Below are 18,044 nucleotides of genomic sequence, written 5' to 3'. Positions count from 1 at the left end.
CAAGACACCAACACAAGTTAGAAGTTTTCTGGGATTAGCTGGTTATCATAGAAGATTTATTCAAAATTTCTCAAGAATAGCAGTTCCTTTAACTTCACTTACCCGAAAGTCTGTTAAGTTTGAATGGGGACCGAAACAATAAGAAGAATTTAAAATCTTAAGCAGAAACTGACAAATGCACCTATCTTATCCTTACCAGAAGGTCAAGATAATTTTATTGTATACTGTGACGCTTCACACACAGGTATGGGGTGTGTTTTAATGCAAGGAAAGAAGGTAATTGCTTATGCTTCAGGGCAACTGAAAGTTCACGAGAAGAATTACACCACGCATGATCTAGAGTTGGGAGCTATAATTTTTGCATTAAAGTTATGGCGACATTATTTATATGGTGTAAAGTTTACTGTTTATACTGATCATAAAAGTTTAAAGAATATATTTGATCAGAAAGAGTTAAACATGAGGCAAAGGCAATGGATGGAGACATTAAATGATTATGATTGTGAGATCGTCTATCATGAAGGGAAAGCCAATGTTGTGGCTGACGCTTTAAGCAAAAAGGAACACGATAAGCCGAAAAGAGTAGGAGCTCTGAGGTTAGAGCTTAAGATTGATCTATTAACTGAAATCAAAGAAGCTCAGAAGTTGGCACTAGAAGAAAATAATATAAAGGCTGAAAAAGAAAATGGAACAATAGATCAATTAGTTAAAGGCGATGATGATATACTCATATTAGGGAAAAGAATCTGGGTACCAATGGTTGGGAGTTTGCGAGAAAAGATATTGGAAGAAGCTCACAAGTCAAAGTATATGATGCATCCGGGAAGTGACAAGATGTATCATAATCTCAGAGATTATTATTGGTGGATTGGAATGAAGAAAGAAATTGCCTTGTATGTGGCAAAATATTTAACATTTTCAAAGGTTAAAGCCGAGCATCAAAAGCCAATGGGTTTGTTGACACAACCTGAGATCCCGATATGGAAATGGGATATGATTACTATGGATTTTATAATGAAATTACCAAGAACTTCCCGACAAGATGATGCTATATGGGTTATTATTGACAGATTAACTAAATCTACTCATTTCATTCCTATTCAAGAAACATTTAGCATGGATAAGTTGACACAATTGTATGTGGAAATATTGTATCATTTCACGGTGTGCCATTATCTATTATTTCTGATCGAGACAATCGTTTTACCTCAAATTTTTGGAGGAGTTTTCAAAAGGCGATGGGTACGCGCTTAAATTTGAGTAGCTTATCACCCTCAAACTGATGGACAAAGTGAAAGAACGATTCAAACTTTAGAAGATATGCTTCGAGCTTGTGTTATAAACTTAGGTGGTAGTTGGGATACTCACCTATCTTTAATGGAATTTTCGTACAATAACAGTTATCACACAAGTATACATATGGCACCTTATGAAGCATTATATGGACAAAAGTGTAGAACGCCGGTATGTTGGTCTGAAATTGGTGATAATCAATTGCCAGGTCCCGAAATTGTTCAAAGAACAACTGATCAGGTTATTCAAATCCGAGAACGACTAAAAGCCGCACGTGATAGACAAAAGAGTTATGCTGACGTAAGACGAAAACCGTTAGAATTCAAAGAAGGAAATAAAGTGTTGCTAAAAGTATCTCCTTGGAAAGGCGTTGTTCGTTTTGGGAAGAAAGGAAAGTTGAGTCCACGATTTGTTGGACCATTTAAGATTGTTGAAAGAATAGGTCCTGTAGCTTACCGTCTAGAGTTACCCGAAGAGATGCAAGGAATCCACGATGTGTTTCACGCATCTAATCTGCGTAAATGTTTAGCAGATGAAACACTTGCAATGCCCTTGAAATATGTACAAGTTAATGAAAAACTTAAGTTCGTAGAAGAACCGATTCAAATCGAAGATAGTCAAATCAAGTTCCTTAAGCGTAAAAGATTGAAGTTGATAAAAGTTAGATGGAATTCCAGACGTGGTCCGGAATTTACTTGGGAACTTGAATCGGAGATGAAAAGAAAGTATCCACATCTCTTTGCATAAATCTCGAGGACGAGATTTTTCTAAAGGTGGGGAGGATGTAACACCGTGAAAATACACCATCAAATTTCGGGCCAAAAATGTCAAATTTAAAAGTTAAAGGGCTGAAAATGCTAAATCTGAAAGTAGAAGGACTGAAAATAGAAATTCTGAAATTTATGCATCTTCACATATCGTGAAGATGCAAAGCTAAACATCTTCACGTATCGCGAACTTGCTGGCACACGACTCAAGGTTATCCAGTGACGTGGCGAAACGTTGCAGCACGGGGTTAATTTTGAGGCACCGCCATGCAACTTCGCATATCGCGAACCGCCATTGGCTACGCGAAGATGCACAATTTCGGCTATAAATAGGGCATCCACGAGGTCAGTCAATTTCATCCCATTTCGCATCCATTTTCACACACATAACTTAGGGAATCGTGCCAAGAGTGTTCTGGGGTTCCGACGGGCTGTTCTCGTGAAGAAACGGGGTGTTGTTGCGCTACTGAACGAGTCACTGATCTCATAAGCGAAGCACAAGTCGATTTGCTGCTGTTTTCTTGTCTTTATTATCGTCTAGCCGACTAAGGTAGGATTAAGGTTAAGTTATGTTACTAGTTACTTTATTATTATATAGTTGTTAGAACTTAGTTAAAGATATAGTCGTTAAATTGTAAATGTTTTCCAAGAAATACAAAGTAAAGATGTTACTTCCACGTGAAGTAATGTTATCAAAACTATTATTTTGACGGGTACATAGTAACTGGAAGGGGGATATCATTAGTAGACTCTTCTTGCCTAAGGAAAGCAATTCTTACACATCCCAATCAACCGCGGGACCCGTTTGCTTACCTAGAGAAGTTTGCCAATGTGATATCCTTTATTAGGCCAAAGCGTGCTATTCCAAACATCATATGTAAATCTAAAGTATTTTCATAAAACGACTATAACTATACTAAGGTTAGGTCAGAACTAAGAGTTTGCTGATCAGACCACGAGTCTGCTGAACTAAATCAGACTTCAAGTCTCTTGATCAGACCTCGAGTCTGCTGAACTGAAACAGACTTCAATTCTGTTGAATATTATCAACTAAGTACTTACGCATACCTATTATGAATACAGGTGAACATCATACTGAAGTTAAGGAGTCTGATATTACCTACTTATTATACAAGGTGAACACATTAAACTTTTACTGTCTGAACTGATTTTACTCTTGTAATAGACAGGTTGTTTATTGCAAAGAGTCTGTTAAATGTTTGCATGAGATTACATGTCTCTAAAATTGTTATAATACAAAATAGATAATAAAAAGCAACTCAGACCAAATACACATGTGTCTGAATCCAAACATAACAGATAATTGGCATACAAAACCAAGTCAGTCATAACCAGTTCTCCAACAGGGTTACATAGCCTAGGGGAAGGTTCTCTCCGAACAGGGGCTATGTACTCGGGGAACCTTTGAATTGTGTGTGTAGGGTAGTGGTGCAAATCCCGGGAATGAACACGCATTCCTACTGAGATTGTGAACAGAAAACTATGTTTGTATTTAACGACTGTTATAAACTGTTTTATCGAGTCAACAGCTCTCCAGCATATAGCTGACGTGTTTTTCCCACCCATGCAGGTAATTGAATGACAATAGATGATATACAAGGATTGGAGTCATTAGAAGATCGCTATGGATGGCTCGTTTTGAATACTTATAAATCCTTGTACTATTAATATCACTATTTTGTAAAATCTGAAACTCGGGTATTTAATTCCTGAGAAATTTTGATAATGTAAATTAATATTTTATTCTATAAGACTTCCGCTGAAATGAACCCGCTACTCTAATATATTTACAAAACAGGTACCAACTGATAGTCACACGCCTAGGTCCTAAGTCGGGGTGTGACACGTCCCGTCGGACCCTCCCACTTTGAGTACGTGTATGAGTCTCCACCAACAAAACAATAAACAACTAGCACATGATCACATAATTGACAAGCAATATGATGCGAAAACAAATATATACAAGACGCGCATGTGAATTTTAGTTTGAAACATAAAACAATGTTCGGAACGTGCTACACCCCAAAACGTGTAAAAGTAAAACGGGGTTATGAAAACTCACTCGAAATAGATGATACACGAGACACGAAATCCGAAAGCAACCGAAAGTGCGTTAAGACTCGAAACGTTTGAACTTCATGAACTATAATTGAAACAAAAATGAGATCTAACTTCCGGGATTACAAAAGTTAAATCAATTTGGTTGTAGGAATTATGCAATATTTTAGTGTAGCCTTTATTATTTTATGGCATTTTATAATATTATATTTAGACTTTAACGGAATTTTAACGAAATGAATATTATTTTAATATGATAATATTAACACTAATATGCGAGTTACGATAATACAATATACGTATTTAAAATGGGAAATTTAACTCATTAAATTATTTTAGTGTTTATAATCATTTAATGAAAAGGGATATAAAGTATGATGAAATAAGCTAACTATTTATAAAATAATTTTAATGGGTTAAAAATATTTTATTACAATTATTAATTTATGAGAATACTAAAGTTTATTGAGCATCGGTTTATACATAGTTTTATCTCGACGAATATAACTAAGTTATTTGAATTAAAGTTAACGAACGGATTAAAATCTAATGACTTTAAAGTTAACGAGTTAATATTAACGATGACAAATTAAAATTGACGGTTTAACGAGTTTGGAAATCGGTTTTGTATGGAAAACGGTGAGAAATAACTTATATATAATTAATAAAAAGTTTTATTTGATTTAAAATGATTTTATATAATTTATTTTGATTTTTAACTAATTTATTTAATTATTATAATTATTAAAAGCTTGTGAAAAGAAGAGTTAAAAAATATAAAACTCGGCCTAACCCAGGTTTCAAACCCGAGTCCCTATGCTCACGATGCTAACGCTTAATCAGTTGGACTATAATGATATTCAGTTAAGAAATGAAAACTGTTAATTTTATAAGCAAGCACCCAGTTCATCTCCTACATGGAAACCCTAGGTTTTTGAATTCTTCAAATGGTTCTATGTTTGTTTAATTCGTGATAGGGGTTTTGTCAAATGTTTCAAAACTAATAAAAACCATATACAAATTACCCAGAATGATTAAGGTTTGACGGAGAACACGGGCTCACCGAAATGATAACTTTGATGATTAACTGCTGATTATAGAAAATATGTTAATGTGTTTTGAGATTGAGGACGAGTTTAGTTTGATAAGGATATCCTATTTATACTAGTAATTGGAGCGTCTAGGCGTTAATGATTGTTAATTAATTTCGCAAATTTTCCGGTGGTTATGCTTGATCTAATCACACGTTATAGCTCGTTATAATGCATTTTGGTCAATGATAACTTATTACCAATAAGCTCTAAGGTCGTTACACCAAACAAACGAGTCAAAAGGCGTGTTTAGAGGGCTGAAACGGCTCGCCAGAGTTCCTTTTGCGTGTCTCCGAAAAACCCTCCCCGAAAAAATGGCCGGAGAGTTGGCTGGATGGAGCTAGGGTTATAGTTAATAAAATATTATTAGTTTGAACATTTTACACTAATGGCCCCTGATGTTTGAAGTTCTATTTAAACATGACATAAAATATAACTACATTAATAACCTTAAACTTTGAAATATGTTTGAAATGAAATAAAATTTATAACGTTTGGATATTTTCGTAATATACCTGAAAGTTTAAAGATCGTTTAGATAGAAACTTTAAATCCCGAACTTTTCTTAGTTGAACAAAACGAAAAATAAAACGAAGATCGTCGTGAATAGTATATAAATGGTGAACGACAAATAAGAATACCTTGAAACGACCAAACGGTTTAGTTTAATGAGTATAAATTCAAAATAAAAATTATCGAGCGTAACTTGAGATAATATATTTGTATATAATTTATAAAGAAAACCGAAAATTTTAAAATCTGTCGATTTTCGGGTTTGAAAAGTAACGAATGTTACAGGATTCACAACTTTTAGAAATTTCGTCACAAAATTTAAAATAGAAATAAAATTTTAAAAGAAAGCAACAACTACGCAGAGTTGTTTAAAAGTTTAACAATTTTACAAATACAATATTAAATAAAAATAATAACGTCGATCTTTGAATGGCTCGAAAAACGCCACAAATGGAAAATATGACAAGGACAATTATATATAGGATGTACCAGCGGCATATCCACCATGCACTTATCATACGGCATTTGTCCCGTCTTTCCAAATTATTCCAAGTTTCAAGTTATTGCACACAACGTACTTATTATGTATTCCATGCGAGGAATTTGGATAATTACGTGTCGACCCATAATTAACTTTATCATCCGATGGTCCACATAACCCGTCCCATTGTGTGGGTTTCTAATAAATGAAAGTTTGGACATCAAGAACAATGAACTATAAGGATCAAAACCAACAAAAAGATATAAGCGGACCCTTGAGGTCAAATATCAAGATAAATAAAGTAACGTCAGGGCTAACAATAACCAACGAAATAATAGAATAGATTTAATTAAAGAAATTTTAGAATTAAAGAATAAACAGAAGTTTGTAAGATGAAATAAATTAACGGAGTATTAAAGTCAAAAGAAAACCCTTGACATTAAGGATACTATGGTAAATGAAAATATTAATCATAAGTTAAATACATGAAACATTGGGGTCATGAAAGACTAAAATTCGTGAAAACATATGTTAACCACAAGAAACTATCAAAGAATTAGGAGAAGTGAAATAATGACGCAAAGACGTTAGCATTAATAATCCCGAGTAAGTTTAACCGCCACGAGGGGGGTTTATGCTTGAGACGTCCGCATTGAGATATTGGTAAATCGTAAATATAATATCAAATCATTGAAAGTAAACAAGTAAATGAGGCTCCTATTAGATAGCTATGTCTTTAGCTAAATACATAGCCCCGGCTGGAAAGTAAATCGGTCATAGGCAGCCAAAAAGTGTGATTACGGTTTCTATTAGATAATCATGAACATAACCATGCACATGGTCCCGATTTCCACTAACGCTTACGTTTGGGGTTAACCAGTCATAGACCGTTAGATTGAATCAATTCAAGAGTTAACTAAATCTTACTCTATAGATAACGTATGGAATGTGTGTCGTGCTAAGTGAGAATAATAAATCAGATCAATCAAATGCAAACATAAACTCATCAACATCATTGAAAATTTAGAGTACCAAAAGACATTATTCAATTGGAAAGTACAAAGACTAAAGTAATAAATGCAAAAAGAAAGGAAAAGATAGTTGTCTGCAGTGCTTGTCCCTTCGAGGATAGGTGGGTCTTTGGGTATAAGGGCTAGTGTGTGGCAGTGCCATAACTGAAATTCATTGGCGTTGATGTACACGCGTCCTTGCGTACCCTGGCTGGCTTTCCCAACCTGAGTTTGATCGACTTGGTTTAATTGGGTTTGAATAGCTTGTATGGGTTGGGCTTGCATTGGTTGGGCTTGATTGACTTGAGCTATATTGACTTGGGTTTGTGGTTTGAAGGTTTAGGCTTGATATATTTAGAGTTGGTTGGTTTGATTTGGGTAGGTTTGGATCTGATAAACGAGTTTTAGGCATGCGTTTCGTAGATGGTTTGGGCTACCACAATGATAGCAGGCTCGTATGATTGGCATAGTGGGGGCATGTGGTGGGACATATGGTTGTTGGAGTGGTTGAATAACGGGTTCTAGGATGAAGGGGTGGCGTTGGGTATGCATTGGTGCTCCGCATGTGTTGGTGAGGTGACCGAAACGATCACAATTGGAACATTTTCGGCATTGAGCGGCAGTGGGTGGTGGAATTTACACGTGTTACACAAAGGGTGTGTTCCCGTGTAAGGCTTTTTTTTTGTTAGGTTGGGTTTGGGTTGAGTTTGTGTTAGTTATGGCATAGTTTTTGCGTTTATTGTTGTGGTTGGTGTAGGCGGGCTTGGATGACTCAGGCTTAGTTTCTTTTGGTTCGGATGGTGATTTCTCGGTGTTTTTCTTCAAACCCTTCACTGCCAAAGTCCCAGCTTTGGCATGATAATCAGTGAGGGTTGCAGCGAGGTTAATGGCGTCACCAAGTTCTTTAGGAGAACTACTGAGGACACTGTCTTGGATTTCTCTCGGTAGTCCTCTGATGTACTTGTCGATGGCACGCGAAGTAGGGGTAACAAGGTGTGGCCCCAACACGCTAAGTTCATTGAAACGGGAGGTGTAAGCAGTGTGCTCACCACCTTCCTGCTTAAGGTTCTAGAATTCTGCCTCCAAGTTCATGGGTTCGTTTAGAGGACAAAACTGTCGAGTCATCAGGTCTTTCAGTTCGTTCCACGGCAAGGCCATGGCAGCTTCAGTACCGCGGGTCGAATTTTCCTTGGCCCACCATGTAAGAGCACCTTTCTCGAAAACACTTGAAGCGAATCGGGTTTGCTTATCATTAGGACACTCAATGTGGAGGAACATGCTCTCCATCTTTTCGTACCACTGAAGTAGAGCAGTGGCACCTTGAGTTCCGTCAAAGGCGGTAGGTTTAGTATCGGTGAAATTTTTAAAGGCCACAACAAGAGTTGAAGGCATGGGAGGAGCAGGGTTAATGCTAGCTATGATGTTCTAGTGCATCTGGGTCATTATATCTGGTAGGAGTGTAGGACCACTGCCAGTTGCTTAGTGATATGGGCAGTCATCTTGCTGCTGGAGGTTCTAGATGAACGGGGCTGAAGGTGACAGGAAGCCATGCTGTGAACAAGGGTCACGGAAATCGTCAGATTCGGAGTAGTGCATGATATATAAAGAAATCCTTGATAAAGTTAGTTAAAATATGAAAACCATACTAATAATAAGTGTTGTGAGGAACTTAGAGTTTTCATGAACCACCATGGACTCTTATGTTCCAACACAAAAATCGAAATTTCGAAAATAAATCAAACCAAAAGCTCGGTATTCGTGTATCACCACGACTTGACAGACTTTCTATTAAAACACATTGTAAAACATCGAGGATCGGAGTCATACACGTCGCATGAATCACCATGACTTGTACAACATCCTAAGAGTGCAACCATGTCCTTATCACAAAGGGGACATGGTCACGTTTGAAAGTATGAAGATGCGATTTATGAGGAAGAAATATCGGAAAACATAAGTAAAAATCGATTTGAGAGTTTTTGAAAATCTTTACTTTAGACCTAAGCCTTGGAGTTTGAGTGTGAACATTTGTGCAGGTGACGCTTTGAAATATTATAAAAATAAATAAAAGCAAATGAATGAACTTGTAAGTGCGGGCACATAGCACATAGAGTATACACGCAGTTTGGACCCTGAAATAAACTATAACTATACTAGGCCGATACGTCTAACAACCTATCTTATAGTTATGCCTCTGATACCAATCTGTAACACCCCGGCATTAAGCGGAATACGCCCGGGTGATGTACAGATCACTCATAAGCTCGTATTGCTATTATAGTGACAATAATTATATTTATTTTATTTCAATACATCACAAATACACAATCAAATAACAATACAATAAACTTTGAATTTCATTATGATGGATTTCTAATACCCTAATGGTCAAACTAGTCTTCCATCCTTAAACTTCAACCCGTAGCACGTTTAAAATAATATATTTTGTCAACAATAATATTGGTGAGAATTCATAAATTTTGCATATATATAATACAAAAAAGTGTAAAATTCACAAGTCAAGATGTATCGTCTCAATCATAAAGTAAAAGAAAAATAAATACATGATATTCCTGTTTGCTTGACATATGTCAAATCTACTAAGGAACCCCCGTTCGCCGAGCTACTTGGAGTATAGAATATGATAATGATACCACCGTATATTAACAATGGACGGCGCAGGTACGTCCCGTCGGACCCACCCACTTTAAGTATGTGTATGAGTCTTCACCAACAAAACAATAAACAACTAGCACATATCACATAATTTACAAGCAATATGATGCGAAAACAAATGCATACAAGACTCGCATGTGAATTTTAGTTTGAAACATGAAACAAAGTTTTGAGCGTGCTAAACCCCAAAACGTGTAAAAGTAAAAACGGGTTATGAAAACTCACCTCGAAATAGATGATAAACGAGAAACGAAATCCGAAAGCAACCGAAAGTACGTTAAAGAACTCGAAACGTTTGAACTTCATAAACTATAATTGAAACAAAAACGAGATCTAACTACCGGGATTACAAAAGTTAAATCAATTTGGTTGTAGGAATTATGCATTATTTTAGTGTAGCCTTTACTATTTTTTGGCATTTTATAATATTTTATTTAGACTTTAACGGAATTTTAACGAAATAAATATTATTTTAATATGATAATATTAACGCTAATATGCGAGTTACGATAATACAATATACGTATTTAAAATGGGAATTTATCTCATACAATTATTTTAGTGTTTATAATTATTTAATGAAAAGGGATATAAAGTATGATGAAATAAGCTAACTATTTATAAAATAATTTTAACGGGTTAAAATATTTTAATACTATTATTAATTTATGAGAATACCAACGTTTATTGAGCATCGGTTTTAACGTAGTTTTATCTCGACGAATATAACTAAGTTACTTGAATTAAAGTTAACGAACGGATTAAAATCTAATGACTTTAAAGTTAACGAGTTAATATTAACGAAGACAAATAAAAATTGACGGTTTAACGAGTTTGGAAATCGGTTTTGTATGGAAAATGGTGAGAAATAATTTATATATAATTAATAAAAAGTTTTATTTGATTTAAAATGATTTTATATAATTTATTTTGATTTTTAACAAATTTATTTAATCATTATATTTATTAAAAGCTTATGAAAAGAAGAGTAAAAAAAATATAAAACTCGGCCTGACCCGAGTTTCGAACCCGAGTCCCTATGTTCACGATGCTAAGGCTTAACCAGTTGGACTATAATGATATTCAGTTAACAAATGAAACTGTTAATTTTAAAAGCAAGCACCCAGTCAATCTCCTACATGGAAACCCTAGGTTTTTTATTCTTCAAATGGTTCTATGTTTGTTTAATTCGTGATAGGGGTTTTGTTAAATGTTTCAAAACTAATAAAAACCATATACAAATTACCCGGAATGATTAAGGTTTGACGGAGAACACGAGCTCGCCGGAATAATATCTTTGATTATTAACTACCGATTACAGAAGATATGTTAATGTGTTTTGAGATTAAGGACGAGTTTAGTTTGATAAGGAGATCCTATTTATACTAGTAATTGGAGCATCTAGGCTTAATGATTGCTAATTAATTTTGCCAATTTTCCGACGGTTATGCTTGATCTAATCACACGTTACAGCTCGTTATAACGCATTTTGGTCAATGATAACTTGTTACCATTAAGCTCTAAGGTCGTTATACCAAACAAACGGGTCAAAAGGCGTGTTTAGAGGGCTGAAACGGCTCGCCGAAGTTCCTTTTGCGTGTCACCGGAAAAACGGCTGGCGAGTTGGCTGGAGGGAGCTAGGGTTATCTTACTATTCTAAAAATAAGTAGTACTATATGCCACTTGTCAATCTCTCTTTAACTCTCATAATTTTTAACCCATTTTCATAAAATGGTATCTTTTTCGGGTTAACCCGCCCCAATAATGCTATCTGGATCCATTTTTGTTATTCTTTCATTATTTTCATTTAACACCAAAGATGCAAACCCTAATTCCTGGAACCGCCATTAATTCTTTTCATTCAACACCAAAGACTACAACCCTAATTCCCGGAACCTTCGTTCATCTCTTCCATTGCCATCGCGTTCGATACATGTGATTTCCAATTCGAGTGTCGATTGGAATGTTGATGGGATATTATGTCTTCATCTACTTCCAGCATACTTCTTTTGAGGTAATCGTAATCGTTGTTGTTGTTGTTATTATTATTATTACTATTATTATTATTCGAGATTTTTTTCTGCTTGCATTTTTTTTAACTGATGCTATTTATTGGGCATCAAATCGACTGTCTTTGTAACTCCGTATAAGTATATGTGTGAATTTTTAGTTTTGACTTGAATCTAATTGTTGCAGCAAATCGACTGTCTTCGTAACCATGGTGTTACTGTGTTCATAACTCCGTATAACTATATGTCTGGATTTTTAGCTTTGACTTGAATCTAATTGTTGCAGAAAATTGACTGTGTTCGTAACCAAGGTGTTATGGAGCTCATGACGGGAGTAAGAAGTCAGTTGGGCCAAAGCAAATAACCTTTTGAAGGTCCACATACTTGTGCGAAAAGTTGAACTTTAATTCAGATTTCAGACATATATAATCCGTGCAGCGTGATTATGTAAACATGTTGGAAGATTGAAACTGTTTGTTCACAACCTAAACATGATGCATTTATAAAACAGTTATTCTGTGTCAACCTTGGTCCCTTTTTTTCCAAAATACTAATATAGAACAGAACTTATTTCGGCTTGTGTTGTGTGTAGTATTAGTGCCACCAAAGAGGCAAATACCAAAGTGATTATAAAGTAACTGCTCTATTTATTGGAAATATGGGACCATTATTTTAATTTATTTTATTATTTTTTTAAAAGAAATATGCAATAATGCCTGGATTTTTAGTTTTGACTTGAATCTAATTGTTGCAGCAAATCGACTGTATTTGTAACCAAGGTGTTATGGAGCTTATAACAGGAGTAAGAAGTTAGTTGACCTAACTCATAACCGGTTTAGGTGCACAATATTTAGCTCCAATGAGCTTAGGTTTATCACATAGTTTTTCTAGATGCAAGCTTAAGTTCAGCCCCGATAAGATAACTATTGTTTTCATTCAGTGATGATATTGTATGGTACTTTTATGCATATGACTTTAAAAGTGCTTTAATGTTTTATTAATATGATTGTCTATTAGGCTATGAGACTACTTTGATTAAGAAATGGATTTCGACGGATATTCGGATGAAGATCCGGACTGAGGATGGGGATAGTGACTACGATTGCCGGCACCTTTGGATTTGGAATTGGAGTCGCGATTGGAATGGTGATGGGATATTATTTCTTCATCTACTTCCAACCTACTTGGACTACCAAACCACAAGCTTATGCTAAAAGTTGGTGTTCCTGTTATGCTCCTTAGAAATCTTAACCAGAAAAAGGCTTATGTAATGGTACTCGACTACAAATTATATCTTTAAGTACTCGTGTAGTTGAAGAAAAAATATTTCTGGAACTAACATTGGACATACAGTTTTGATCCATAGATCACCACTGACTCTAACATACAACAAAATAGCATATAAATTTCAAAGACGACAGTTTCCCCTTACCGTATGTTTTGCGATGACCATAAACAAAAAACCAAGGTCAATCATTATCTAGGGTTGGTTTTACTTGAAAGAACCCGTGTTCTCACATGGAAAGCTATACGTCACCTTGTCAAGAGTTACAAGCAGGTTTGGGCTCAAGATTCTGATTCTTGATAAACAAGGTAATCTGACCAATACAACCACAAATGTAGTGTACAAGGAAATTTTTTCTTATTTGTAAACTCATTGCGTAATGTTTTGCTTTGTAATTCCTGTAATTTTAATGAAAGTTGTAATTGTGTTAACAATATATGATAATTGTGTTATTGATTGTATTTTGTTTATCGTTTAAATATTGTAATTTTCATTAATTCCCCATGTAATACTCGGGTCTCAAACTAGTAATTAATAAAATATTATTATTTTGAACATTTTACACTAATGACCCCTGATGTTTGAAGTTCTATTTAAACATGAAATAAAATATAACTACATTAATAATCTTAAACTTTGAAATATGTTTGAAATGAAATAATTTATAACGTTTGGATATTTTCTTAATATACCCGAAAGTTTAAAGATCGCTTAGATAGAAACTTTAAATCCCGGAGTTTTGTTAGTTGAACAAAACGAAAAAGAAAACGAAGATCATCGTGAATAGTATATAAATGGTGAACGACAAACAAGAATACCTTGAAACGACCAAATGATTTAGTTTAATGAGTATAAATTCAAAATAAAAATGAACGAGCGAAACTTGAGATAATATATTTGTATATAATTTATAAATAAAACCGAAAATTTTAAAATTGGTCGGTTTTCGGGTTTGAAAAGTAACGAATGTTACACTACTTATATACAGTCACTTGGTATATCATGTTGGGATAGTGGTATACTGACTTAATTGTCTCAGTGTTGTACTTCGGGACCTTTTGGTGTTTACAGCTCTGGTAGTATGAAAACGTCATGTAATTATTGCCATCGCACCTCACCGTCGTTGTTGCCACCACCACCGCCACTACCTAGCCACTGCCATGACGTTCCCACCACTATCGGATCGTCACCACCATTACCATTTTTTTTTAATTTTGGTAAATTTTCTTTGTTTTTAGGCTGAGTTATTTTTATCATTTGTATTATATTTCCTGTATTATATTTCCACGTCTTTGTATGCCTAGAAAAGAGTGTAAGTAATGATCCATTCCATTCACATAGGTTAACCAAACAAGACATATGAATGGTAATGACTCCCTCTTCATTTCATTATTTCGTCAATTCTATTCCCTATTTATTTCATTACTTATGCCAAATAGAAATAGTTTAAATAAAATACAAGTTATAAACGTATATTTATAAGGGTTGAGTTATTTTACAAAAGCCAACAAAAATAAGAAGTGTAAGAAGCCATAGTTGACTGACATGTGTCAAGTGGAGACCAAAGGTAAAAGGGTATAAAAGTAATACTACATATTTCTCTCTCCACATGTAAGTGACATGTCAATTCCCCTATCATTTTAAAACGTCCATAACTTTTTCATGCAACATTATTGTTTTTTAAAAATTTCACCATACTAACAAGCTTTTTTGTATCTTTAATATGAGTATCACTTTATTATATAAAAATAAAAAAAATTACCTCATTGTGTCATTATGTATTTTCGTCATTGTGTCTTTTTGTCGTTGTGTCTTTCTGTTTGTTATTGTGTTTTTTTTGCCATTGTGCCTTTCAAATCATTATTGTGTTTTTTTTAAATGCTAATAATATGGTTGTGTAATAATAATATGTAAATATAATGATAAAATAACAACAAATTATCTAATACATAAAACAAAATGATGAATACATATTACACAATTACATGAAACGTAATACACAATGATGAATACATATAACACAATGACCAAAAACGTAAAACACAGTGGTGAATACATATAACACAACGAATTGAAACGTAAAACACAATGAAAACTACATATTATACAATGACATGAACGTAATACGCAATGACTAAAACACAATGATAAGTAGTAAGATAAATGATGAGCACAAAGACACAACGACAAACAAAAAGACACAATGATGTAATCTTTGTTTTAATTGTTATCTTTAATATGAGTATCAATTGATAATACAATGACCAAAATCTATAACACAATGCATAGAAAAACCCAATTAAAAATCATAATGAACAATCAATAACATAATATAAAAAACCCACTAATATTTTTTTATTTTTGTATAACAATATGGTACTCATATTAAAAATAAAAAAACGCTTGTTATTATGGTGAATTTTTTTTTAAATAATGTTGCATGAAAAAGTTATGAACGTTTTAAAATGATGGGGGAATTGATATGTGCCTTACATGTGGAAAGAAAAAGTTATCAAAAGTGGGTTATTACCTTTATGCCCTTTTTATCAATTTATTTTCTTAAATTAATCTCCACCATTCAAATCCAAGATCAATGGATTAAATTTTTTCTCACTCTTCTCATTTTGGTGCTTCATATTTATAGTTCCTTTTTTTAACAATAAGTGGATAAGTTAGAAAGAGGCATATGAGAGATATGGGAATGGGAAGAAACAAGAAGATTTTGTTGCATGAGTACCTAACAAAGCACGTTATTATTCCAAATTCCGATCATGGCGGCCTTCAACGGAGCATCCTCCACCAATCTAATCGCTCCACGTCAGCTTACTATTATTCAGGCCTTAAATAATATTATTCAGGCACCAACCAGTGGTCTGAAGATGGTTTCTTTTTCCAATTCAGGAAGAAGCAACCTCCTCGTCTCATTCCGCCGCCTTCAAACTTCATGTGCTGTAAGTGATTACAAATATTAATCAGTTAATCTGCATTCACACATTATCTCTATAATTTAGAACTGATTCTTCTATGTGCATGTTCCATCATGGCCTCCATGGTAGAGATTAGTTATAGAGAATGAATAGTTATTCTCTAAATATAGAGATACACTGTTCATTCAATATCTTTATTTTATCACTTTTGTGATTGGAAGAAAAAGAACAGTTATTAAAAGAAAAAAAAATGTATTATTTAATTTACTAGAGATAAATATAGAGAATGAAGATGTGTCATGAGATTTTTAATAGATATTCAAATTTTCAGTTAAATTATAGAGATGAGAATAGAGAAGTTGATGTGAAACTGGTATGCATTATAAACGGGTTTACACAACTTTCAACCCATTTGACCCATTTGAGATAGATGCAAACCAGTGTAATTACTATTGTATATTTGTAGAGTACTCTTATATATGTTGGGCATGATCTGGCGGGCTATGGCCCGAGCCAACTCAGCCCACTAGGAACTCATTCCATTTCTTTTCGCAGGCAAAGCCAGAGACAGTGGAAAAGGTTTGCAACATTGTGAGAACACAGCTGGCTGTAAAAGATAATGTTATAGTTACCTGTGAATCAAAGTTCGTTGAACTAGGTGCCGATTCACTTGATAAGGTAACTCCAAATTAATAAATGAATAAAGTTTATGTTATAGCTTCACTAGAAGCTATAAACTTATATAGTTCTGTTATTGTTTGTTTGCAGGTTGAGATTGTGATGGGGCTTGAAGAAGAGTTTGGTATCACTGTGGGAGAGGAGAGTGCTCAAAGCATAGCCACCGTTCAAGATGCAGCCGATCTTATCGAAAAGCTCGTTGAGAAAAACAATGCATAATTGATGATTAGATAGATTCCCGTCTTTTGTTTTTGTTTACATTTAACTGTTTCTTTGTTGGGCGCGTGTGTTTTAGAGTTAGGGTTTGGTCCTTTTTGAAGAACTTGCTTTTTGTATGCTACTTGGCTTGACATAATTAAGCCTTTATCCTTTTTCACATAAGGAAATTCACATGTGAATTTGCACTTACTAACATTAGCTTATATATATATATATGCATGCATATAATGCGAGTGCATGCGTTACAGTATATTATTTCTCTAATTAAAATAATGGCAAATAAGTAATCTATTTCTCTTCTTTGATTCAACATAAACTACTGTCAAACAAGACTCGGTTCATCAACTCCAATAGTGTCACTGGATTGAATTAAAGCAAGTGTTTCCTTGAAGCTGCAAGTTCTTCACCAGCATCACATATAAATGCAGATTGTCTGCCTGATAAATGGTCCCTCCCATGCTGTCTAAATAGTTCTGAATCCATTTAAAGTATACGCGTTAATACAAAGATTGACCACTTTTAACCACACTCGACAACGTAACTTCAAGGCCTTGAGAAGACAGGAATATAGCCAAAACCTGTTTCGAAACCTGTCTTATAATTTCTTCATTCGGTAAAGGCAAATACAGGTCCACCGGAGTCAACTCACATCTGTGTGGTCAAAGAGTCAGCACACATCTACAAGTTACAAATGCAACCGCTAAGGCCTTCTCCGAGAATTGTTGAAAATTTTTAGGCCGAAGACGAAAAAAATTTTGGCCCTTAAGTAAGAAAGATATTTTGTTGGGTTAAAAGTTTAAACAATGGCCTTGGTTATGATTTGAGTTGTGTAAAAACTTTTTGTATAAAAACAGAGTCATACCCTTTGTCACTAAACCAAGCTAGCGGTTGTGTAATTAAGTTAAACATTAAATATACATATTGTTTTTCATAAAAATATACATAATTTAAAAAAAATCCGGGCCTAGCGGCAAGGTCGGCTCAACGAATGTGGAGGCCTAAATCGAAACAAGATT

The 18,044-nt window shown here is 34.4% G+C and overlaps 2 protein-coding genes across 2 annotated transcripts; both read left to right on the top strand.

Moving 5' to 3' along the window:
- The first annotated feature begins 459 nt into the window (after window positions 1-459).
- Window positions 460-12,190, top strand: LOC143538118 (uncharacterized). The gene is made up of 4 exons (XM_077031740.1): window positions 460-596; window positions 737-806; window positions 925-1,164; window positions 12,107-12,190. The coding sequence occupies exons 1-4, from the start codon at window positions 460-462 to the stop codon at window positions 12,188-12,190; spliced, it is 531 nt and encodes a 176-aa protein (XP_076887855.1).
- A 3,785-nt stretch (window positions 12,191-15,975) lies between these two features.
- Window positions 15,976-17,197, top strand: LOC143538130 (acyl carrier protein 1, chloroplastic-like). Its single transcript, XM_077031750.1, has 3 exons — window positions 15,976-16,155; window positions 16,687-16,809; window positions 16,900-17,197. The coding sequence occupies exons 1-3, from the start codon at window positions 15,976-15,978 to the stop codon at window positions 17,026-17,028; spliced, it is 432 nt and encodes a 143-aa protein (XP_076887865.1). The 3' UTR covers window positions 17,029-17,197.
- Window positions 17,198-18,044: the final 847 nt, after the last annotated feature.

The sequence above is a fragment of the Bidens hawaiensis genome, unplaced genomic scaffold (assembly GCF_021521415.1).
Source record: "Bidens hawaiensis isolate Kalapana, Puna unplaced genomic scaffold, B.hawaiensis_p1.1 tig00011475_1, whole genome shotgun sequence".
In the NCBI taxonomy this organism is placed as follows: Eukaryota; Viridiplantae; Streptophyta; class Magnoliopsida; order Asterales; family Asteraceae; genus Bidens; species Bidens hawaiensis.
This window is presented reverse-complemented; position numbering and strand designations above follow the sequence as displayed.